General features: G+C 39.3%; 1 protein-coding gene across 2 annotated transcripts in view; it reads left to right on the top strand.

The window, feature by feature from the left end:
• The window catches only part of STK39 (serine/threonine kinase 39), a 262,001-nt gene that overhangs the window by 60,488 nt on the left and 175,593 nt on the right, over positions 1-25,920 (top strand). For both annotated transcript variants that reach the window (XM_077830249.1, XM_077830248.1), the window contains exons 6-10: positions 9,749-9,858; positions 9,951-10,052; positions 13,590-13,723; positions 17,273-17,321; positions 17,426-17,491. In XM_077830249.1, coding sequence (XP_077686375.1) covers positions 9,749-9,858; positions 9,951-10,052; positions 13,590-13,723; positions 17,273-17,321; positions 17,426-17,491 — 461 coding nt within the window. The remainder of the gene's footprint in view (positions 1-9,748; positions 9,859-9,950; positions 10,053-13,589; positions 13,724-17,272; positions 17,322-17,425; positions 17,492-25,920) is intronic.

Here is a 25,920-nt window from a genome sequence, read left to right as displayed (position 1 = left end):
AGGGTTATTAACCCATTGTGCAGCAGCATCCATGTTGAGTTCGATTTCATCCATTCCTTTAGCTCCTTCATCAGGCAAAATAGCTTCAGTTCTGTCCACATCCCTGTTCTCAGAGGTAGAAATGGTTTCATTGTCCTCACTGAAATTTTTGACGGCACATGTCATATTTGTTGCATTGTCAACGCAGATGCTCAGCACTTGCATTTCACTGATCCCAAATTTTTCTAAAATAGCTTTTACTTGACTTTTCACGTACGAAGAATTGATGCCCTTCAGTGTCTATTTATGTCCAAGGTTTTTGCCACAGCTTTCTTTTCCTTCTTCATAGTACTGAGCATTGATTGCAAGGAAATTTCTGTTTCCATGGGTTGCAGCATCCATTTTCAGTAGCACAATTTTTGCTCCAAAGCTTTCTTGAGCTCTTTGCAACCAGACTCAGCTGTGTTGACAACTAAATGATGAACCGCATCGTGCCCCGTCGAAACGCCAAGCTGCCAACGCATTTCACCTGCAATTTTTTGGAATCCTTTGTTCTTTAGCCTGAAGGTAGTGAGTGGTGTTGAACTCAAGCAAACCATTTCCATCAGCCCTTCACGGGAAGTATTGGCATCCATGGTGACTGTAACCTTTGAGGACTTCAAATATGAGTCAAGTTTTGTTTGCTCAATTTTGGGTTTCTTTTCAGATGAAGCTCTGGGGGAAAAAAAAACTCTTTGAAAACTCCTGGAGAAAAGAGTCAGATGAACGTTGTTTAGCCACGTCAGCCTTTTGTTTTGCCTCATCTTCCTGGTCCTTTTTTGTAACCAGAGCTGCATAGTTTTCAGGATGGTTACATTTTACATGCCGCCAAAGGTTGAAACTTTTCACAGCACTTTTCACTTGTCTTGAAGCGACATGGTTTGAGCTCCCCATTCACTTCCTTTTCCTACCTTGCACGTTGCCAATTTCTTCTTTGCTTTTCCCAAAAGTCCAAATTTGGGTTTTTAAAATTCAAAAGTAAAGACGTCGTTGAGATCCTTTCCCGTAAAATCGGCTATCAATCATTTTGGGGGGGCAGATTTGATTTTTTGTTTTTGTTTTTTGTTGAAGCCATGGCCAAATATTCTTGTGCTGCTACCACATCCAAATGTTTATGATCTTTGAAAAGCAATGAACAAAAGCATTAGATTTTTTTTCTTAATGTACCTGCTTGTGATATCTTAACCACTTAAGGTACTTCGAATTTATTTCGGATTTTCTGGACAAAAATGATCTCATTTTCTTTTTATACAAAATTGTTATTAAAGTATATTTAATATTTTAACATGTTTCTTGCAGTTTTAATGAAGTGAAGTATTTTTAATATACATAATTTAATATAAATTTTTATTTATAAATTGCAAGTTAGTTTTTCTTATGAAAATTTGTGGTAAAATATTTGAAATATTTTCCAAGTTTTTAATTAATATCTCAAAAATGCTTTCATATAGATATATCAATGAAATTTGGTATGTGCCGTAGCGTTAGTACGTGCTATCGCTGTTCTACAACATTAATTGTTGGGAAGTAACGAGGCTACACATTACAAGGTTGAAAATAAACTTTAAGGGGAGAGCGGATTCAAATTGCAAGCACAGTCCTTTTAGTAAAGAGAGCAAATTTTTGGAAATATGTTTTTCCTTCATCAGGATGGAAACATTGCACAAGATGGAACCTATTATTTGCTCTATCTTGTATAATCTATTCAGGCTGACGAAGCAAAAACATATTTCTGAAAATTTGCTCTCTTTACTAAAAGGACTGTGCTTGCAATTTGAATCCGCTCTCCCCTTAAAGTTTATTTTCAACATTCTATCATACAACATCATTCAAATAAAATTATCTAAACTACAGGCGTCGTGAACTGGGGGGACTGGGCCAATTTTAATCAATGTTTTTTTTAAATCTTTGACTATTTAACAGATACAACTCTGGAATCTAATTTAATGCTAAAACATGCATTAAAATGGTCCTCTTAATTTATTTTGTATCATTAACTGGTTCCAAGAAAACTGTTTTAAAAATTTTAATCATCTTAGATGCTTAGAATGATACAAACAATTTTACTTATTTTTCAACTTTGGAACCATACATTTTAAACATAATAATAAATAATAACCAAAAATTAAGTTATTATGGAACATAATATTACCGCTCGTAGCCAGGTGCAGTCGATGAGAAGCCTTTCTTGAAATATGAAATAAAAATGAACAACCGCCAGTTCGTTTAAACCTATGGTTTAAATAATTTTGGATAATGTAATATGGTAGCACATACTAACGCTAAAACACAGACATAATTTCATTACTTTAATATAAAGTGTTTTTGAGATATTAATCAGAAATTAACTTTTCATCACCTCTTTGAAGGGACTGTAGCTCCCTTAGGAAGAATTTTAGGACACGTGTTCACAAACGTTTTTTCTTAAAGTGAAGTAAGGATTCACCCCCAAAGTTGTGTTGGACATTTTCCAATCACTCTGGATATATCACAAAAATCACTCCTAATTTCTATATACTGTATATTTATATGCCTGCTGCACACAACTTTTTCAAAAAAAGAAAAGGAGTACTTGTGGCACCTTAGAGACTAACCAATTTATTTGAGCATAAGCTCACAAAAGCTTATGCTCAAATAAATTGGTTAGTCTCTAAGGTGCCACAAGTACTCCTTTTCTTTTTGCGAAAACAGACTAACACGGCTGTTACTCTGCAACAACTTTTTCAGTAAATTTAAAATTACAAACATCGCTACCAAAAGACCGTTGAACAGATGACATATAAAATAAGTCCGCCAGAGTGATATGGGAGCATGTATAAATGAACAAATGTACCGGTAACGGGAACCCGTGTTAGAAATGAGCTTGTGGTTAATATCTCTTGCGATATCTTAATATATCAATAAACAAAAACATATATATATATATATATATATATTTTTGCAATATACCTGTTCGTAATATCTTAAATGTTGTGTCTTCCATCACACTTTTCCGTAATCGCAGCACTCAGCGCGTCTCGTTGATCAACCCTTACAAAAGAAGTATCAACACACACTTATCTAACTAATCTATGCAAGTACGTACTTACCTAACCTTGGCACAAGGGTGAGAGCAGTCTGCAGTGTTGCCGGATGTCTGATGATTATCTGATTCTTTAATAAAACATATCTCCAAAAAAAGCTATAACCAGCAGGAGAGTGGGGTGGGAGGAGGTATTGTTTCATGGTCTCTGTGTATATAATGTCTTCTGCAGTTTCCACAGTATGCATCCAATGAAGTGAGCTGTAGCTCACGAAAGCTTATGCTCAAATAAATTGGTTAGTCTCTAAGGTGCCACAAGTACTCCTTTTCTTTTTGCAAATACAGACTAACACGTCTGTTACTCTGAAACCTGTCAAAAAAACGTTGTGATTTTGTATCTGTATGTTAAATCTTGATTTCGGCCGAAGTGAGAATAACTGTGACATATTACGTAAAGTGGTAAAGTAGATGATAATATCAATTGTTATACAATCTGAAACTTTTTGGCACCTTTAGGACTTTCTTGCTAAATATCATTCATTTTGCATTGAAAATGGAAGAAGGAAAAAAAAAATCCTGGATGGGGGAGCAGTCAAGTTTTTCTGTGCTCCAGCTCCGGGCAAAAACCTGCAGCTCCACTGCTCCACACTCCAGCTCCGGGCTCCACTCCAAAGCCCTGGAGTTAAACAGAAGTAACATGTGGAGGTTTGACCTTTTTCCCCCAAAAAATTAATATTAAAATTAATGGGATATTAAATCTTCAGTTGCTTTTTCTATTTAATGTTAAATTGAAATAAAAGGAAATAATTGGGCAGACTTCTAGCTGTACCTGAAATCACATGGCTTCAAGTGTAGGACATATTAGGCAATTGCTGAGACACTGTGACTTTTCTAAAACGTTAGTTCAAGTATTTGAGATCCACTCATTTTATAAGGGAATTACCCCAAATTCTATCCATGTGATTGCATTAGATTTTTGAAAAAGCGGTCTCAATTGATTTTGTTAACTTTGGATACTCTAACTACACTTTTGATCCTATGAAGATCATGCAGTCCTTCTCATGAGTAATACTGTGTTTCTTGCCAGGATTACCATATGTCTCTTTGGACAGTACATCACTGCGTCTTGCTGTAGTTAGAATCCCTGTGATTAGTTCTATGTCTTCTTTCCATTCCTGTCCTTGGCATTACTCTCGGTGAGTAAGCCCCTTCACTGTGCTGTGAAGTCATGCAGTGCATCTAGAATTAATGAAACTCCATGACTGTGTGGACATATGGCATGTATCCTGTGGCATGTGGTTTTTATGGCACACTTTCTAGCTAGAAGGCTATTCCACATCTTCACCTGGGGAGAATATTTGAATCTGAACTGTCTTTGCAAGTCCTGGCTGGTTTGCGCAGTTCCTGTAATGTGATTTGTTGTAAATCCAGCAATAAATAAAAGCAGAAATGCAAGATGAAAACATTTAAGGAGCTGAGAGTCATCAATTTTGATTTTTTACAATCTATTTTAAAAAAAATCTTCTATTTTTTCAGCTTTGTGGGTGCTCTGTATTTTCAGTTTGTATGTATTTTTTCTTTCAAAGTCATAAAAATAGTTGCAATCAAAAATCACTTTTCGCTGAACACTTTATATGCCTCCCTTTGTTAACAATTACACCTGATTTCTATAATTAAAGGATTCCTGGCCACAGTATTGGTGGCTTTGCATAATAAAGTTCAATTCAAAATGAGAAATGTACAAAGACAAAATGGTTTATTGTTTAATGTTAAATTTTGTAAACAATGATATTTGAAAGTGTAATTGCCCTTCATTATTCTCGCTTTTTGCAAAGTGCTAAGGCTAACAAATACTGGTGCTCATTTGTGTATGACAAATGAGAAACAGAAAATATATGGACTTAGAAGCGTGTTAAATATTTAAGTAGGCTCTTCAGTCTTCAAAGAAATTGAAGTGCAGGAAAGATGTCTAGTCGCAGACCCTGGGGTAGCGGAACAGAGTTGGCTAGGGGAAATGTAGCAAACCTTTTGTTGCATGGTTTGGAATTTTTAAAAATTCCAAACTTTTTTTCCTCTTTCTGTTCACTGTAAAGGAGAAGTGAAAGTTTTTCAGCCTACTCTTAACTAAATGGTTCTAAAATCATTACTGGCCCATAGTCCTATAGCCTATTAAATACCAATAAGATTGTAACATCTAGTGCCTTGTGCAAGAGATAATTAGTACTTCATCGATGTTTCGGCCTTCTAGGCAAGTCAAGCGTAGAGAATATAAAAAAGCCGTGGAATAAGTGAAGGAACAGAAACCCAAGTCGAGATAAGGAGCACACACTAATGAACAATCTTCCCTTGTTATCACAGTTGGAGACTGAGGGGGAACTGAAAGAAGGTATGGGCTGTTTGGTAAAGTTTTTACTTTAGTCAGTATAAGTGACAGTTCTGTGGTAATCTTAGAGTGTGCAGCTTTAGTAATCTAGGGAAAAGGTCTTTCATTTCCACTTTGTATGTAGCTGTGGGTGCAAAACCGTTAAATTTCAGTAGGCAGGTCTTCTACTGTTCATTGATGTGGCTACGAATGACCACAGAACAGACTATGTTTAACCAGACTCTTTTTCAGATGCTTTTGAGGCTTCCTCTCAGTATTAATCTGAGTTTTAAGCCTGGGAAAGTAGCTGGGTCTTGCAGAGTGTTGTGAAGGTCTCCATATTTATTAGAAAGAAAAGGTTTAAAACTTGCCACCTAATTTTGATTTTTAGAGGAAACTTCAGCCAAAACAACATAGTTTTAGAGCTCTGGGTACAACGGGCACCATGACCTCTGTATTCACCAGCATTTTATTACAGAGCAACCTCCTCTGAATCCAGGGAAAAATTAGGATCTCTTGGGTACCACAGTGTAGTAAAAGTTGGCAAGTACTGATTTAGTATTGGTGAGACTCTTCTGTCATCTGCTATATAATAAAATTGTCTAATGACTCTCTTTTTTTTTTTTTATTTGCAAGAAGGAGTATGAAGTAGGTTTGTCACCAAATTTGAAATAATTGTGCGTGAGGTTAAAGTCAGAGCTAAGCAACCAGTTGTGCTGTGGCATCATCAGGGATACTGTTCCTGACAGCTTGTATTCCATCTGTGTGGGGGATGTTTGTGTAGAGAGTCTCTACATCCAGAAAACACCATCCTAGCCACCATGGAAGATCACCAATGCACTGTAGTTTTCTCAGGAAATCAGTGGTGTCACGGAGATAGCTGGGAGTGCTGGTGGTACAAGCGTTGGGAGGCAGGCCAGTCCTTGCACACAGACAACCCGCCAACCTGAACCGTATTCTTGCTAGCAACTACACACCGCACAATAGTAACTCTAACTCAGGAACCAATCCATGCAACGGACCTCGATGCCAACGCTGTGCACATATCTACACCAGCAACACCATCACAGGACCTAACCAGACCAGCCACACCATCACCGCTTCATTCACCTGCACGTCCACCAAGGTAATCTACGCCATCATGTGCCAGCAGTGCCCCTCAGCTGTGTACGTCGGCCAAACTGGACAGTCCCTACGTAAAAGAACAGATGGACACAAATCAGAATGGCAATATACAAAAACCTGTAGGAGAACACTTCAGCCTCCCTGGACACACAATAGTGATTTAAAGGTAGCCATCCTGCAGCAAAAAACTTCAGGACCAGACTTCAAAGAGAAACTGCTGAGCTTCAGTTCATTTGCAAATTTGACACCTTCAGCTCGGGATTAAACAAAGACTGAATGGCTAGCCAGCTACAAAAGCAGTTTCTCCTCCCTTGGTGTTCACACCTCAACTGCTAGAAGAGGGCCTCATCCTCCCTGATTGAACTAACCTCGTTATCCCTAGCCTGATTCTTGCTTGCATATTTGTACCTGCCTCTGGAAATTTCCACTACATGCATCCGACGAAGTGGGTATTCACCCACGAAAGCTTATGCTCCAGTACTTCTGTTAGTCTATAAGGTACCACAGGACTCTTAGTCTGGATCTGTAAAAGTGGCAAACACAGCTGCCCCTCTGATACTCTCTCTCCAAAGTGACTTGGGTACATGAGCTTAATGCCTGTTGACTTTCTCCCTGCACTGTACTCAGTGAGACTTGGGATCATCCATGCATATGCTGCTTTTGAAAATGGACTCATCCTAAGTCACTTAAATGCTTTGGAAAATCTTGCCACTCATGTATTAACTCACTGTGTGTGTGAGGCTGTCCCACTCCCACCATTCTTTCCACTTGCAAGACTCTTAAGAGGCTTCATAAACACACATAGTTAACTTCTCTTCCTTGGCAGCTATCTGTACATTGCTACTGTCTCTTACCATGAATGTGTAACACTATTTGCTATCTAACTTCTTCAGTTTTGTCCACTTCCCTTTTCCCATTTGGTTAAGTGGCCTAACAGTACAGGAAAATGTCAATGCTAAAGGCACAGTATTGGGTTAGAACAGGGGAAATCAAACCTCTCTGAACCTTTGAGTAAACAACCGGTATGTTTTAAAGAATCTATATCTGAGATACAAAGCTACTCAGTGAAGGAACGCTTTTTGTTATGACTTTTGTTCTTGTTCCTCCTCTATATATGACTTGTCAAACACTGCGGTCTCCAGCTAGTTTAATATGCATTTGAAAGTTCTTCATATCTGTGAAGTCATAAAACAGAATATATACTTACCTATGGGGCGGTATTTGGGTGATTATTATGAAGCTTATGCACCAAATAGGTGCATATAAATAAAATTTTAAAAATGTGGTGCACAGGCTTAAAGATATAAACAAATGTGGCCTGAAAAACAAAGCTAAAACCAGCTTTCATCTGTATAACTCATTTCATGAAAAGTTAATGAATAAGCTAGAACTGAAATATAGACAACTAGTTAATAAAATAACATTTCTTCATACTTCAGTACTCAGTGCAGAATTGCGTGGTTAGATAGAAGGACTCTGTTCAGAAGACATTACCCATTACAGAATATTGACAAGTCCCAAAGCAGCAACTCTTAACCTATAATGTGTTATATAAAACAAAAGTGCTTCATGCAGCAGGCCCAGACTCTCAAGGATCTTGCTTTAATCCTTACCAAACAAGTTGCAGGTCAAGTCCCTGAAAACCATATTTAGATGGCAAACTTAAATGCATTGTTTCTTCTGTGTTTATCAATATAGGAGGGAACCAAAAAAGACAATCTACTTGTAATGCACTTACTGGACGCATACTTGATAATGGTTTTGTGGAGAGTAATGACAAAGTATCAGTGACCAAACTCTAATCCCATTTTAAACCAAAGGCAAAATCGTAAATGCTGATCCCCATCAAAGTCAGCGGGGAAACGAATGTGAGTGGGTCCAGGTTTGGGTCTGTAATGTCTCAAAGCCCTACTTCAGTTATGCTGTTAAAGAACAAAAATGTATAATACACAGCCACATGTTGAGAAGACTGGGTTCAAGTGTGAGTAAACTCTTGAATTAAGGAGTGCATTCAAGTCCTTTGAATCAATTTTTAAAAAGTAATTGTTTAAAACAAGTTGAGAATTGCTTGCTTAAAAAGGAGAATGCATAAGAAGCTATGTTCGTAGCAACACCAAGCCCTTTAATGTTCTCTGTTCAAAAATGGTGTCTAATTGCAGGGTATATTAAGATACAGAACTCTGTAGTCCAGCATAAGAGCATCAAATGTTGCACCGATTTCACAAACTGTACGGATAATATAAAAATCCCAAATACTTCTAGAGGAAAAGACTAAATAATACAGCAGAAACAATGGTATCTATGTTCTGTAGCTGGTTCCTGACCAAGAATATAGCTTTTTTTTAATTGTCCCTGTTGCCTTACTTCATTCATGATTTTAATTCCTTTTTTTGCTGTGGTCTCCAAAGGTCTTTGCAGATGGGCACTTTTTTTTTTTTTTTTTTACTTTTTATTAAAAATGATAAATTGACAAACCCAGAAAAAGTAAGGTACCTTAGAAGTAGGGTACAATGATAGAAAATAATACAAATTTGAAAACTTGGGGGCTCAATTCCCTTGGAAGGCAAATGGAATGTAATTGAATACTCTTCGAATATGCCAAAATTACTGGTCTTTTAAGATCAGAACAACCATACTGGGTTAGACCAATGGTCCGTCTAGCCCGGTATCCTGTCTTCTGACAGTGGCTGGTGCCAGATGCTTCAGAGGGAATGAACAGTACAGGCAATTTTGAGTGATCTCAAAATGTTGTCCAGTCTCCTCTACTGGCAGTTTGGAGGCTTAGGGACACCCGGAGCATGTGTCCCTGGCCATCTTGGCTAAATTGCCATTGATGGACCTATCCTCCATGAACTTACCCAGTTCTTTTCTTGAACTCAGTTATATTTCTGGCCTTCACAACATCCCATGGCAATAAGTTCCCCATGTTGATGGTGTGTTGTGTGTTTTTGTTTTTTAACCTGATGTCTGTTAAGATGACCTTAACAGAAGAATGTGAACAGAGGAAGATAAGGCTGTTATTCTGTGTCTCTAACATTTTTGTGTAGTTCTGCCAGCTGTAAAAGGATAACTCTTCAGCTGAATTTAATTATAAAAAAGATTTTATAATTGGACTCCTATTTTAAAATGTATATATATTTTTTTCTGTTTAGTTTTGGTATGGGGAAGAGGGTGAACTTTTAACTTTTTTTTTTTTTTTTTTTTTTAAATGTGTGTTCCAGATTTTGGTGTTAGTGCATTTTTAGCAACAGGAGGCGATGTTACCCGTAACAAAGTAAGAAAAACCTTTGTTGGTACTCCATGTTGGATGGCACCTGAAGTCATGGAACAGGTATCTTTATGACTAATGAAATGCACTTGTATCTTATGATGACTTTACATTTAAAACACCACACTAAAACTTCTTTTTTTGCCCTGCAATAGGTGAGAGGTTATGATTTCAAGGCCGATATGTGGAGTTTTGGAATAACTGCCATTGAATTAGCAACAGGAGCTGCACCGTACCACAAATATCCTCCTATGAAAGTAATTACCCTTGGAAATCATGTATAATTTAGTGTTACATAAGTAACATTCAGGTCTTTACACGGAGTAAATTTCTGGCATTTCTCTTTTAATGACTTGGGATTGCTCTACTTTTAGCTTATTAATTAAGTCTTTTGTAGATTAAATGGAGGAGGCAAGATTGCCCAGAGCATAGAACTGGAAGATGGGATCCCTGTATTGTTCCTTGCTCTGTTTCTTCATGACCATGAGCAAGTTGTCATGTGCAATTATCTGAAAAGTGGCTCTGTCATTGTAGAGCTCCACGTGGTAGCACCTCTCTGACTTTAGATCAGATTTTGTTCAGATCACAAGTAATATATTTTTCTCTATAACTTCCAGCCTTTCAGGCACACCTTGTATGTAAAGGTCAAACTCTGCATTTTTTGGCTTGCACGTTATCACTAGTAACAAAGATTTTTCCAACCAGAAGTTAGCTAACAGTTCTGTTGAGGTGCGACCGAAAGAGGATTCACATTGCTTTATCCTGGCTCTGTTGGGTCTTCAGTGCTAATAGCAGTAAAAAGTAGTTTAATCTTGGAAGGATGTTGATACTAGAGTAATTGGTGTGTTCAAAGTCACTTCCTCGAGTGTGCATCTGATAGAAGTAGAAGGATGTCATTTTTAGTCACTTTTCTGATCATACTTTGTCAATCTGTAATATTAGAAAGATGGGGGGCCTTTGTAAGGTTCAGGGCATGTAAAACACTTTGATATCTTCAAATGAATGATGGTATGAAATTGGAAATTTATTATTCTCAAAAATGGCAGAAAGGTGCAATAACTGATCTTACATTTGCCAAAAATAAGATTTTATGTGCTGACTTTAGAGTTCACTAAAAATAATCTTAAATTGAGCAATTGAGGACTGCTCTGACAAACATTCTCCACTACATTTCATTCATAGAATTGTAGGACTGGAAGGGACCTCGAGAGGTCATGTAGTCCAGTCCCCTTCACTCCCAGCAGGACTAAATATTATCTAGACCATCCCTGACAGATGTATGTTTAATCTTCTCTTAAAAATCTCCAATAATGGAGATTCCACAACCTCCCTGGGCAGTTTATTCCAGTGCTTAACCACCCTGACTATTAGGACATTTTCTTAATGTCCAAACTAAATCACCCTTGCTGCAATTTAAGCCCATTGCTTCTTGTCCTGCTCTTAGGTAGATAAAAAGGCTGTTATAAGGAGGAGGGAGAAAAATTCTTATGTACTTGAAAACTGTTATGTCCCCTCTGTCTTCTCTTCTGCAGTCTAAACAAACCCAATTTTTTAAATCTTGTCTCATAAGTCATGTTTTCTAGACCATTAATCATTTTTGTTGCTCTTCTCTGGACATTCTCCAATTTGTCCACATTTTTCCTGAAATGTGGTGCCCAGAACTGGACACAATAAGCCAGTTGAGTCCTAATCAGCGCGGAGTAGAATGGAGGAATTACTTCTTGTGTCCTGCTTATAACACTCCTGCTAATGCATCGCAGAATGATTGTTTTGTTTTTTTGCAGCAGTGTTATACTGTTGACTCATATTTAGCTTGTGATCCACTATTGCTCTCCGATCCTTTCTGTAGTACTCCTTCCTGGGCAGTCATTTCCCGTTTTGTTTCCCTTTTCCCATTTTATTAAACAGCATCGCCATCCCTGAGCTTTACTTCAAAAGATTAAGAAGTCTTGAAGTTAGCTTGATCTTTGCTTTTCTGGGAAACAGTCTTGAGTGAATTTTAGTAGGGAACATTTTAAAAAGGAACATTTCTCAGATGAAAACTGAGGTAGTTACTGCTGTTTCATATTCTCCTTTAAAATTACTAAATTAACATTTAAGAATGTAAAAAGTAATGTTCTGAATGTAGAGAAACTCCATAACTTCATTTCATTTGTTTTTAATATGCTTAATTTACAGCAACTACTGTACATAGCAGTATGTCTACACAACCCTCTCAGATTGATACATTTCTATCCAAAGTGTTACAAGAGTTAGCTGCCATGGCATTTCAAAAGAGGAATGTGATGGTTTTTTCCCCCCCGGAGTTTTTTTGCTTTAAACTCAGTATAACACTAGTTGATTGCTTGTAGCAACTTCACTATTATGACTCTTCTTTCATTTTACCAGAATTAAACTGACTAAACCTGATGTGAAGGCCTGGCAGAAACTTTTTTCAGTATTGTACAGTCCTGCTGTTTTGTTTTGTTTTTTCCTTGTCTCCTTGGTGAATAGTAAATTGTCTTTTGTTCTCTTGTCAAGTGTACTCGTCATTGGTCTAAGAGGGTTGTGTGAGAATGCTTATATGTACAGTGGCTGCACACATTAGTGCAGATTTATGTATTTATGAGGCTCATATTAAGAGTTTGATTTTTAACTAAACAACTTTCATTTTAGTGAAACTATCTCATTGAAGTATTGATACAACATAAAAGTCCATTACAGTACATGGAAAAACTCATTAGCTGAGCCTGACCTTTGTTACCTTTTTCATATTAAATTTCTGTTCAAGTAGGCCATGTTTTGATATTTACAATGCTCTTCTCTCTGGTAACGAACTTCTTTATTCATGTGTTTCTGCTAATTCCAGATTGCTTTCTTGGTTTAATGTTTCGTAAGCTCCCCTCTTACATTTTTTTTTTTTTTTTTTCATTCATCTCCTCTGCCTGCTATTTGATCAAGGTCTTCATTATCCTTTTCTGGAGTTGAAACAAGCTGATCCAAGTTGCATGGCCTCATCCTTCAAAGATAAATTGCTTCCTCTTTTCCCTCACCCCCTTTTCCATCCCATGCTTTTCCCGTGTGTATAGCTACCAACAACAAACTTTCTATGTAAATATTTTAGCACGGGTCACTTGCAGAATAATATAGAAACAATTCTCTCTGTCCTCCATAACTTTTACAAGGTGTCCAGATGCAACTTATCTGGGAGCAAGACCATCCTAGGGATATTTCCATACCTTTATCTTCACAAATGGGTGGCTTTAGCTATATGCTATCTGTGTGTTCTCCAAGGTCAGACGTGTGGCATTGTTGGTGATGTGCCACAGGCTTGGTTACAGGTAGGGGGAGAACTGGTTTTGAGTATTGCCTGTCAGCCTTTATAAAACACGGTGCAAAAACCTATGCCATCCCTGACTTGCCACTCAACTTTTTTTCATTCTTTTTAGAATGGCTTTTCTGTTTCTTTTGGAATCTTTTATGATAGACTGAAGCATTTTGGTCTTCAGGACTTTTAAATTTATTTCTGGAGACCACCAACTCAGAACTAACAAGTGGGTTTCATAGTATGTCTGAACATCACTTTGCTCCATCTATTTCTGGTACTCGGTGAAGGTCTGATAAGTGAATGAACCCCATAAATGTCAGAGTAATGTGTACAAATTTACTACCCTGTTAAGCGTTGTGTGGTGCCTCAAGATGTTTTAAACAGGAACTTTCTATTTTTGGTGGAATATTTGTATCCTATTTCAGTTATTATTGTGTTGTAATTTCACAGAGACACTTACCATGTCACCTTTTTGGTTTTACTATAGGTGTTAATGCTGACATTGCAAAATGACCCTCCCACTTTAGAAACGGGTGTAGAGGACAAAGAAATGATGAAAAAGTACGGGAAATCCTTTAGAAAACTAATTTCACTATGTCTTCAAAAAGACCCTTCCAAAAGGTATGGCTTTTTTGTTGTGTAAAATGGAATTAGTCCAAAATTCAGTGAGGACTATTTTATTTTAAAAATCCTTGTTATGAATTTTTTCTTAAATATTTATTTGGAAAATCCTTGAGTTTCCTAATATTAGGTCTTTGGTTTGGGGAGAAGGAGTTGGCTTTTAACAAACTTGTTGAAGCTTGATGATTAACTTGGTGTACTAGTATCCAAATATTCTACTTCTGTTATGCAAAGCACTTCTCAAACATTTTGAAAAACCCCAGTTCCTGCCCCGAAGAGCTTACAGTCTCTCATTTGAAACAAACAAAACCCCTCACTACTTCTTTCAAGCCCATGTTAAAGATTATGACCATGCTGATCAAGCTGAGCTTTTACTGTCTGAACATACTGACTGCTTGAGCCTAAACCAGAAAATGCTGTTGGCCTTCCTTGTTCTGAGATGAGCTTATTTCTAACTCTACATTGTCATTTGCGCTGTGTGACAAGATTATTTCAAGAGAGGGTTAAGGTGTTTTTTATGTTAGAAATAAATAATGTAAACAACTGAATGAATGGCTCTGAGCTAACTTGAAAATTATATATTCCCTTTTTCTTTGTTTCTTTCTGAATCATACATTTCTGCTCCATTTTTGTGACTGAAATACTTCAGATAATTATACTCTTTGTTCCAAAACTGTTGGTAAAGTCCCACAATGATGTCTCCCATTATCCTTTTGATAGCGCTTTCGATGTAAATCCATTTTGTATGTTTCTCTTGCTTGGACACTGTGAGAGCCACATTCTGTAATTAACATGTTTTCTTAATATGTTTTAGAAGTTACAGTACTAGCTGTACAAAACAATTCTCCTTGTCTGAGTCACCTGACTCACTGCTCTCTTACCTTATTTTCATGGTGTAATTTGAGTTCAGTGGTATTACAATAGTGTAAAATTAGAGTAATATAGTTGTGAGTCAGACTTAGTGAGCCTGCTGTAAATCAGGGTAAATATGGTCAGAATAAGGCTTAAGAGCTGAGAGCAGAGATAATAGATAGATCAAGAATAGTTAAGAAATAAGAAGTGCAAACAAGGCCTTTTTTTTTAATTTCCCAGAACCCCTCAGAATTCATCCTCTTGGCTCAGGAGATCATTTGTGTAGTATCTTCAGATTCCCCAGACCTTTATAGTCTGTCTCATTAATTTTAAACCCTCAGAGTCTGGTTATGCTTTAAGCATAGTCCTACAACTTGCAGACTGCTTAAATACATTTTAGTGTTTTCTTTAGATTGAAACACGTTCTGGAAAAACAACTTTTATTATGGTTATAAATTACTGTAGAAATGGCCAAATGTTTTCAGGGCATGATTAAACTGGTGATTGTCCCTAGGAAGTTAGCAGTTGCTGTAGTTTTCCCTGTCTCTCTGTATTTGGAGTATCTGCTGCAAACACTTGATTCCTCGCAGTTCAGTTCCCAGTGGTTAGCTGTTCCGCATTAAGCATACCAGCGTGTGACCATCAGGGCGTTAACGTTCCTGGTGACTTTCTGCTTTTTTAGTGTAAAATTAAACTACATTGCTAGTGCCTGTGCATGGCTCCTGCTGTTAGATCTGACTACAACGGATCTTTCAATTTTCTTTTACAGCTTCCATTAGTCTGCCCATTTTTAAAAGGAAACTTCTAGGTGACTCTGTACCACATGTGGAGGATGTGAACGGGGCTTATTTAAATAATAAAACCTTTCTTCCTGGTCTCTTCTTCCCTTTCTCTCCAAAACCTTATACCACATCAAATAAGCGTGGCACATTAACAAGCTAAGCAAGCTTTCAATCAACATAGAATTTGCAACTTTGTGTGGACACTCCATCTCAATTGGGTTATAATCGCATTTTATCTTAAACCCATGCAACTTTTGTGTGTAGACAAGCCCTCGTGACCTTCCTGAATTACTGTAGGTGGTTCTTACATTTTAACCACTCATAGACAAATGCGGTGAGGCATTAATTGGGCTTTGTTTGGGTTTCTGTTCAGTCCTCTTTATCCTCTGCAGTAGGGATGATATAACTTATTTTTTAGTTGAAAGTCCACTCTTCCATTGAAAATTAAACATTAATTTTGTGAAAAGGTGTCTGTGTTTTTTGTGCAAAGTTAGAATTTTTCTTCCCTTCCCTCCATTGAAAAAACTGAATGCCCAAAGACCAAAATACTCTGATTCAGATATGCCACCATGGTGCTCATGGGATTTGTGGCTTGGTTCCGTCATATCCCCAGTCCCTTCTATGGGCCATGCTTCCCAGCTAGAATACATCTCCTATAATGCACCTTGGCTTAGGGACTCCCATGATGTACCACCTCCCCTCACCAAGAAGGGGGTGGTGGTGTATCATGGGAGACCGAGCCCATAATGAAGAACAGGAACCTCAGGTACCTGAGCTACAACTCCCCTGGGGCACCACAACAGCATTTTCAAATCAAAGTGGGTTTTTTTTGTTTTTTGTTTTTTTTTTTAAATTTGTGCGGAAATATTTTGTATCTTTTGGTTGAAATTTTCTATGGCGGGTGGGGAACCCAATTTCTGGACAGCTCTGCTTGACAGTAGACAAATATATTGATAGGTCCTCCGCTGTACCTCTAGGCAAAAATGGGCAAATGTTGCTCCTCCTTATTCAGAACTATAGCATATCATTAGGGTAAACACTGAAGGTTGTGACTTCAACTGCTGCAAACTTCAAAAGTGTAAATTCAGGGGGGCCTGGGAGGAAGATTGCTGAACAGAGAACTCCAGGGACTAAAAATAGAACATAGAGCATTTGGCCTCTAGGACATTGCATCAGATTCTACGTGTGCGTCTAGGGACTGAAAGCTCTGACAGTGCTGTTTGGTTTATGAAACAAGTTAATAGGCTCAGTCCAGTTCCTTGTGAACAGGTGTTCAAATCACTGAAATAAATGGCAATTGGTGCTTACCTCACTATTGGGAAAATTTTAATGATCTTTTCATCTGTATAAGCTGATTGCTCTTGAGCAGGGGTAGTCAATAGGTGGACCACGGGCCAAATCTGGCCACCAGATGCTTTTTTGAATGGACTCAAAATTTTTTTTTATTTATTGTTGTTTTTTATTATTTTTCTCTGGAGTCTGGACCTTGATTATACCTTAACAAAAAATTTGGACCTTGACAAAAAATAATTGGCTACCCCTGCATCTGGAGCATGGTTTAGGCACATGGGCTAGGTCATCTAGGGAAGCATGCATGTCTTTTTAATGGTTTAAAAGGAGGTTGTAAGTCTTGGCTTTTTAATCCAGCACCCCTCACAAGCACTAAATTCATTTTAAAGAAAAAGATGGACAATGAAGGACAGGATATTGATTTATATCCAGTGCTTTCACCATCTCCCAACGTGTATAGTGAATTAATACATATACCATTATGGATTTTAAAATTAATTTTGCAGCTAGCATTGCTATTCATTCAGCACTAATTGAAAAGTACCATGTCATTTCATGAATGTCATGTACGGTATTCATTAGGAGGGATCTCTGTTTCTGCTCTAATTTATTATCGATCTTTCAGGCCCACAGCAGCGGAACTTTTAAAATGCAAATTCTTCCAGAAAGCCAAGGTAAAATGCTTAATCCGACATGTAAATCTGCTCTGTTTTACAATCTATGTGAATCTCCTGTTTTCCTTGAATTGGGTTTAACTGTCCAAATGTTGGTTTTTCAGAATAGAGAATACCTGATAGAAAAGCTTCTTACTAGAACACCTGATATAGCACAAAGAGCAAAAAAGGTAAGGTTCTTCACACTTTTTTCTCTAGACAGTGGAATAGGATATTGTCCAGAGACCAGCATGAGGGAAAACTCAGTATGTTGATTTTTAACTGTCTGAATGTAGCAATTCTCTCACTAACCCCTTCACAGATGGTGACTATTGAAAATGAATAGCTTCTGAGGTTGAGCTTTCTTCAAAAAGTCTTAGGTCATTTTGACTTCCTTCCTTATTGTGCCTTGTCAAGGTGGTAAGATGGGGGAGAGTTTTTTTCTTTACATTTTTAGTTGGAAAGCTATAAAATCAGGAAAATCCTTAGTTATTAGGAGGTACAGAAAATGTTGAGCATATAGGTCCACAGACAGAGGAAATGAAGTCATGAATTCAGGACACAAAATACAGAGTTAAGAACACAACAAAAAATATTTACAAGGGATTACCTGGTTAGTGTGCATTTCCATGTAATTATTATAAGGCACAAAGACATCAGTAAAAATTGTTCAGTTAGGAAGAAGCTGGCAACAGGTCACTTCCAGAGAGGAATGCTTGTTCTCTTCCCTGACCCAACAGACTTGTTGAGCCACATGCTGCAAGGCTTTGCTCTTCTCTTGGGCTTTCTGAGAGGTTGGCTTGAGTGGGAACTAAAGGCTAAGGTGGGAACTCTCTTCAGGAGTCTTGTGGCTATTGATCCAATATAACTTGCAAGAGCAAGGGGGTTTTCATCATAACTATTGTAGAAGCCTCTAGAGTTCAGAAAAAGACCTTTTTCAGTGAACTCAAAAATATATAGTTTAAGTTACTCACTCTTAATTTTTTTTTTTTTTTTTTTTGTTCCCTAATAAACAAAGGGCAGTGCTGGGACATAGAGGTCTGATCAGGTCTAACTTTTTTAAAGCTGGACCCAAACGTGACTAGACTGAAGTCGTTCCTGAGCCTGAGAGTGTAGAATTGTTTCAGCTCTGACAATTGTAGGGTATTTGTGCTCAGGGAGCTATGGGCAAAGCACTGGAGTTACTGCCTGCAGGTGAAGGTGGGGTGTTCCATGACCAGAGGATCAGTGGGATTTTTGCCCTCATGGAAGTTCAGGACCTGCGGGAAGTGATGAGTTCAGCACCGCTCATTGGGAAAGCTGCCTTGTCTGCAGGGACCAGCAGGCTAGCAGTGGTTTGTTCAGACACCCCATCTCTGCGATAAGGCCAAGCAGCTGGAGCATCTGCTACCTAGCAGTGCAGGCCCAGGGGTTATTCCCCCTTCTGTTCATTCTTGTGAGGTGGGGAGAGGGGCACCCTCCCCTGAGCAGGCTCAACTTGCCAGCAGCACTAGGATGCTTCCACCCACCTGGGCAACAGCAGCACCATTACTGCCACAGCTGTCCTTAGAATTAATCCTTGTCCTGCTTCCGGGAGTTTGAATCCTGTTGCTCCACCAAAGTACTGCTTGGGGTACCGTACTTTCGGGGGGGAGGGGCGGGGGCAATGGAGTCCTGGTCAGACGGGCTGGGGAGCAAGGAGGACGTTGAGGGGATAGGAGGAGAACAGAGGATTGTGGGGCAGGGGGAACTGTGGAGATGGTGGGCCTGGGGAAAGCTGGGCAGCACCTGGGGAAAGGAGTGGGGGTCGGGAGGAGAAGGCAGGGTGAAGGGCTGAAAGGAGGAGCAGGAGAATAACTAACATAGGCTAAAAAGGAAATCTGATAGGGCTTTAGGAAGCTGGAAACACACACGCGCGCGCACACACACCCCAACACCCCCCCTCCCCCGAGAGTGTCCTTTCCCATTGGGTTAACAAGACCCTACTAGAAATCATTGACAGGCAATAGGGATCTGAGGCAGGTTGGGTGGTGGTAATATTCTAGAGGAGGAGGAGAAGCAGCTCTGGAAATAGAGTGATTGGGAAATAGTGGTTGGGAAGAAGTAGGCAGTGTTAGAGATGGAAAGAAGGAGCAGGAGGACCCAGAGGCAGATTGAGTAAATGGACTTCTTTATTGCGGTACTTGTTCGCCTCTTTTATCTCAGTTAATATGTAAATACCTAAATTTAATACAGCACCCCCAAAACCCTTGTTTGATCGTTTGAATGCCCATATACTGAATATTAATAGCTATATACTAAATATAATTATACCTGCCCCTGTTTACTGTTTAGAGCATTAAGCATATTATACAGACCTTTTTATCTTGAAGATACATTTCTTTGCAGTAACTGTAGCCACAAGTTCCCTTAATCGGCAGTTCACAGGGGAGGGAGGAAGGGGCCATGGCCCCGAGGTCGTTTATGTATCTGGGGGGTGTAACACTTCTTCGCACAAGGGTATCCTTCAGACAATCATATTCCTCATGCAGCTGCAAAACTTATCGATCCTTAACCAGGGAAGGGAAAAGGATGGCAACTTTATCTATCAAGTGAAGAAATAGTGCTTGCCTATGCCGCACTCCCTATTACCGTGAAAGCGGTTACCCGGGTCTTTACATACCCCAACACGCAGGAGGAATGGAAGACTCGGAGGGAGCTCAGTGAGCACCACATCTCTTTGCCCATGTGGTGACTGCAACATGTGTTGGAAGGAGTTTGTGTAATTTAACTTTAAAAGGGAGGGGGGGGAAATAGGATTTTTCACTTTATACCACAGTGGGAATCACTATAATCTTCTATCTCCGAAGACCCATTTCTAAACCTTCATAGCACGGGCCACATTTTATATAGTTTGTCTCCTGACTATGCAGACCAGCCTCCCCTCTCATTCACAGTCCCATAATATCTGAGTCAACTGCAGCAAATTCTCATTAGGAAAGCATTTAGTGGAACTTTATCTCATAAAGTAACGTTTCATTTGGAGATGAGAAGCCAGCACAATGCTAGCTCTCCGTGGACAGCCATTAAATACTCCCGAGACCATAGTTTGTGCACCTCTGCTCTTAGATTCAGGGTAAACCCCAACACTTCCCTTACCTCCTTAGAATTGCAAAGAAAACAGACGGTCCTGAGAGCTGTAAACGCCATCATGTACTAAAAATGCCAATAGAGTAAACATCTGCCAACTGCAACATAAACTGAAAAATGTTAAGTTTTCAGCTAGTGAAGACATTAAATTATTTAAGCTTTAATTCACTTACAGTTTTTAGTTGGCTGCTATTTTAAGATGCTATAAAATATAAATCTATTTCAATATTGAATTGATTGTTTAAAAATATTTTATAAATAGAACTTGAGCAACTAAACTTATGCAACATGTGAAATGTCAGTCAGAAATCACTTTTCGAAGAACCCATAGGCTAGAAAGGTGGGGAAGGCAAGTCGTGTCATCAGTACTTTAAAATATATTTTAATATGGCATTTGGCATGAAATGCCTGTAATTGACATCCATGCCAATCCTGCTAGTACAGGTATAATAATGTAATTTCTGTTGCATCTAAGATATGTGTGAATAGTTTGCCTCGCTGCCCAGAACTCTGGCCTTATTCCACTTAGTTAACCTTTTTCTCTTACCTAATGTCCTCTTTTATTTTGCTGCTGCTTTGCTGCATCAGCAGTTTGTGCCTATTCCTTTATTTTAAACCTGGTTCACATCAGCTTGGTATAATCCTAAAGACACCATCTTTAAACAGCAGCTTTAAATGAGTGGGGAAAATGTGCGAGGCTGTAAAAAGTGTAAACTTACAAAATTGGGATTTACAATAGATATCTACTCCCCAATCATATGCCCCCCCCCTTTTTTTGTTTGTTTGTTAATTTACTAGTTCTAGGTTATATGTTTTCTACAGAGTTAACTTTGCATTTTGAAATAATCTCCTCCCTCTTAGCATTTTCAGACAGAGTAATGGTAGCCGGACACTTTCTGAATTTGATCATGTGAGAGAAGTGTGACTTATCTTCCACCCTCCCATTCCCCCATAAAACCTAGTTTAATATACGTTAGTACTGATTTTCCTGGCAATAGCATAATACTAGGAAACTTCTTATTGGCACTCCAACTCAATATAAATACATTTATAACAATTCTGTGTATCTTGAAGTCGGGTTGCATTTTGTAATGTAGAATACGCATGCATCATTAGAGGTCATAGTGGAAAATAAAGTGACATCATGCAGGTGTAATTGCACTAGGAGCCAGGGATTGGTGAAAACAGGAATCTTTAGGCATTGACCCTCTTCTTGAGGGTAGGAAACATTTTTCAAATAGTAACTGGAGGAAGGGTGAACATTAAGCTCAGAATTCGGATGGTCCTCTATTCCTCCCACCTCAGCCGTCTCCCTTCCTCCAAAGGCCCCAGGAGTTTATCTTTTGAGATTTTTACAGTGGTTAAGAAGTTAGTAGAAAAGGGAGTTGGTCAGCCTTGTCCTGTTCAGAGCAGGCCTACCAAGTGCTCAGAGAAACCAGATGAAGAGTGGAACCATCCGTCCTGAGACATAAGAGCTGAGTAAGGAGTTGGATGAGGCTACAGTTATTAGGCAACTTTTCCAAAAGACTTCTTTATCTTTTTTGAAATCCTGGAGACTGCTGTGTCACGAGGCTTGAGGCTGGGGAAGACTGTTCAAGTGGAGAAATAGGCATAATAAGGAAATTCTTGTCTTAAGCAAGAATGTGGTTTCCATTATGACTTTAAAGTTTATTCTTTTTTTTTTTTGCCAGTCCTTTCCATGTGTTTTTTTTTAAGATAAGTTCCACTGTATTTTTTCAGGCTTATTAGTATTGTACATTTTCCAAATATATAACTGTGCATCCAATTTATGAGCAGAAGTACACTTTAGAACTTGGGGCCTCATCCTGATCACACTGAAGTGAAGTCAATAGCAGTACTTCAATGGGAGTAGGATTTTATCCTCAGTTTAAATAAAATACAACTCCAGGGAAAGTGTCTTGATTCCTTTGTGGCTAGACTGATTGTATTATGCTAAAAGGAAAAAAAATTACATTATAGGGTGCTATCAAATATAATACTGAAAGCAAACATTATTACTAACAAATTCTTCTAAAAGAGGGAAAAAAAACCAATCCAAACAACAAGAATATTAGCTTCTGATTGTGTCTGAATTAACAAGTGGATGGAAATTGAATGAGATCACCACAACACAAGCTTGAAGTTGATAAACTTTATCCTGACCCTGCAATTTCAGGAAGAGGATTGCTGTGAGCCATGCTGACCCTGGGACATGTATGAAATAAACTGCTGTCATAAGATATGTGGAAACCAAAACAGTGAGTTTCTGTTTTTTTCCAATATGGCACTTACACTGTCAACGGAAGCCTTGGAACACTTGTGGGTGTTGAGCTTGAGTCCTCTCCAATCCTGAACTTGCAGAATCAAACCAATCTCATGAACAAATCCAAGAATTTTGAAACTACTCACCACCAGTGTTGGTGCCCGAAATGGTCCATATTCCACTGCAACTTAAAGTTTTTAAGTGACTTTATATCATACAGCAATTAAAATGGCAGCCATTGTATACTGTCCATCACGATTTAAAAGCACCTACATGTTTATCTTCATCATAAGAACCTACAGGTGATGTTTTTCAAACTTCACTTCAGTGAAACAGTGATTGTCTCTTGCATGCCAGTGTTGACCTGATGGCTTGTTTAGATGTTTCTAGCAATAGCTCTGATGAGGGACTCCAGGGTTGTTTGAGTCTCTCTGTGATTGAAACAAAGTATTGATGGGCATGTAAACTGACACAAATGTACTCAAATCCTTAACTATTGTGGATTTTTTTTTTTTTGTAATTTTATCATGAATCTCATGGTGGTTGGAGGCTGCTCTTTTAGAACCCCAGTTCCTGAAATTAAATAACTGCTTGAGAATAAAAACAAAACAAAAACCTTAAAGTTTCTAGCCCTTGTGGTTGCAGAGAAGCCCAGAATCATAAGCTGTGTGCACTCGAAAGTTTCAACGCTGAGAAGGCAAATAAGACCCCACTTATTTTTAAATCTTGCATTATTTTTAAACCAATCTCATGCTACCTTTGGGCCTGACTCATGACTTCAGAATGGTTAGCATTGGCTGTATCTTGGGTTAATCTGTTAAAGATCATGACAATGAACACGTGTTCTAATATCAGAAATGTATTCTGATGGCACAAAGTGTTAAATTAATTTTGTGGTGGTGGAAAAGTTCTGGAATGAGAATTGTTGAAACAAGCCTTTTCTTCACAGAAGGGGTTGATTCTAAGCAGTGGTAGTGCAAGCTTCTTGTTACCTGTCTTAGCTCTGAGAGGGCTCCTAGCCTAAGGGGATAGTTAATTTTCCATGACTGTTCAGTCCCTGGCCTCTTGCCTGTGAAAGGTGCCAGTTGTGGTGGAGTTTCTAGGTGTGGGTACTTTCCTGCTAAAGAACTGGATTGAAACCACCAACTCCCCCTGTGTAGGCCACCAAGCACTAGTGTGAGGTGTTGACTGTCACTAACTGTGCTGGATTTGAGCCAGGGTGCTGGAGGGTGGACGGCATTCCCCTGCATCCTGTTCCCTCCTCTCCCCCCCCCCCCCCCCGGTTACCTGCTGCGGTGCAGGAGGCCCTCAGAGGTCAGCTGGGGCGGGGAGGTGCGGAGGGAACCGCTCCTTGCCTCAGCTCACCTCCGCCGCCCTCAGCCTGAGTGTGAAGCCATCGCCTGCTTCTCAGCCCTCTCCGGCTTCCTGTGCAAACAGCTGATTCACGGGAAGCCGGGGAGGGGGGGTGGAGAAGCAGAGCGGGGCGATGCATTCAGGGGTGGAAGCAGAGCGGAGGTGAGCTGGGGCCGGGCGCAGAGCTGCCGGTGGGCACCCACCAAATTTTCCCCGTGGGTGTTCCAGCCCCAGAGCACCCACGAACGCCCACCCCCCGGTTACCTGCTGCGGTGCAGACGGCCCTCCGCGCCTCCCCGCCCCAGCTGACCTCTGCCTCCCTGGGCCTGAGTGCGAAACTGCTGCCTGCTTCTCAGCCTGCCCCGGCTTCCCACGTGAACAGCTGATTTGCAGGAAGCCTGGGGGGCGAGGGCGGAGAAGCAGAGTGGAGCGGCGCATTCAGGGGAGGAGGCAGAGCAGAGGTGAGCTGGGGCCGGGGGTGGGTTGGGGCGGGGAGCTGCCGGTGGGTGCTCTGCACACATCAAATTTTCCCCTTGGGTGCTCCAGGGAGTCGGTGCCTAGGGTGCCACTTTTAGCCAGTTAAATTTAGTAACCCTTTTAGAACAGGTTGTCCCTCGCAGAACAACCGGTTCTAAAAGGGTTTCTAAATTTAACAACCAGTTCTAGCGAACCAGTGGGAACCGGCTCCAGCTCACCACTGGTGTTGCCTGCACTCACTATTTTATTGCAAGTCTCCGAGTGTGTGTATGTATATAATAATTGAAATTTCCAGCTTCTGGAGTTAAGTAATAATGAGAGCAGAGATTTTTTTTTTTACATAAAAACAAGTGAAATAGGTTTCTAATGCTCATGGTTGTAGAGAAGCTTGGAAAGCTTCAGAAACCAAAGGCTCAGAAACCAAAAGAAGGCAAAAAATTTCATTATTTCTTTAAAAAAACAAACAAAACTTGACTTCTTGAGACCTGACTCTTGCAGCTGGAGATGCGGTAGGAGCTACTGGGGGACTGCTAGAGAAGTGGAACTGGACAATATGGGAATAATCTAGCCAGAGGTAGAATTTATGGGAGAATGGATATAACTGAAAAATATTCCTTGCTCAATAATTGAAAAACCTAGTATGGGGCTGAACATTTGGGGGTTGATGGGAACAAGCCCTTAAAATAGGCATGGCTAGAAGAGCAGAAGATGAATTGGGACACGCTGGAATAGTGGGTATGTAAATATTGGGTGAGAGCTCTGTTTAAGGCTTGGAAAGAAAACAGCTGCTGGGCTGGGTGTATTCAAAATGTATATGCACAGATGCATATAGAATATGAAGTTCAATCAAAAAAGCAAATAAACAGCTCTGAGTTTTAAAAGGTTTGGATTTCTAACCATATAGTTTAATAGTCACATGTCCAGGAGAGGGCAGCAGTGTATTTGTATTACATTGATTTAAGTGCAAAATAAAAATGAAGTGTACTCTGCCGTCTACATTGACATGGTAATAATTATAGTTACAGAAAGCATTAAGTTAGAAAAGGCTTTGGTTCAGGGGTGTAAACACTATTGCACTCATTAGAATACAAGCTTCTTTTTGATAATTAATTCAGACACATTCAATATGGAAACGGTTTGGGTCTCCGTGTTTATTCTCAGGTACTGTGAAAATGTCTGATTTCAGCATCCAAAATTGTACTAGAGCTTTCATTTGAATAAGCTTATAAAAATAAAAACATATTGAAGAATGAACTTAGGCAAACCTTATCAAATCCGTGTAGAGATGCAGAACTCAAATTTGAGGACTCTTGTGATGTATGCAAGAGGGAGTAGAGACCTTTCATTTTGCTATTTTAGTTGCAAAGGGAGGAATTAGTGTGACACCTAATGCAGCATTCTCAAACCTTTGAGCTTTAG

The sequence above is a fragment of the Eretmochelys imbricata genome, chromosome 11, assembly GCF_965152235.1.
Source record: "Eretmochelys imbricata isolate rEreImb1 chromosome 11, rEreImb1.hap1, whole genome shotgun sequence".
Lineage (NCBI taxonomy): Eukaryota > Metazoa > Chordata > Testudines > Cheloniidae > Eretmochelys > Eretmochelys imbricata.
This window is presented reverse-complemented; position numbering and strand designations above follow the sequence as displayed.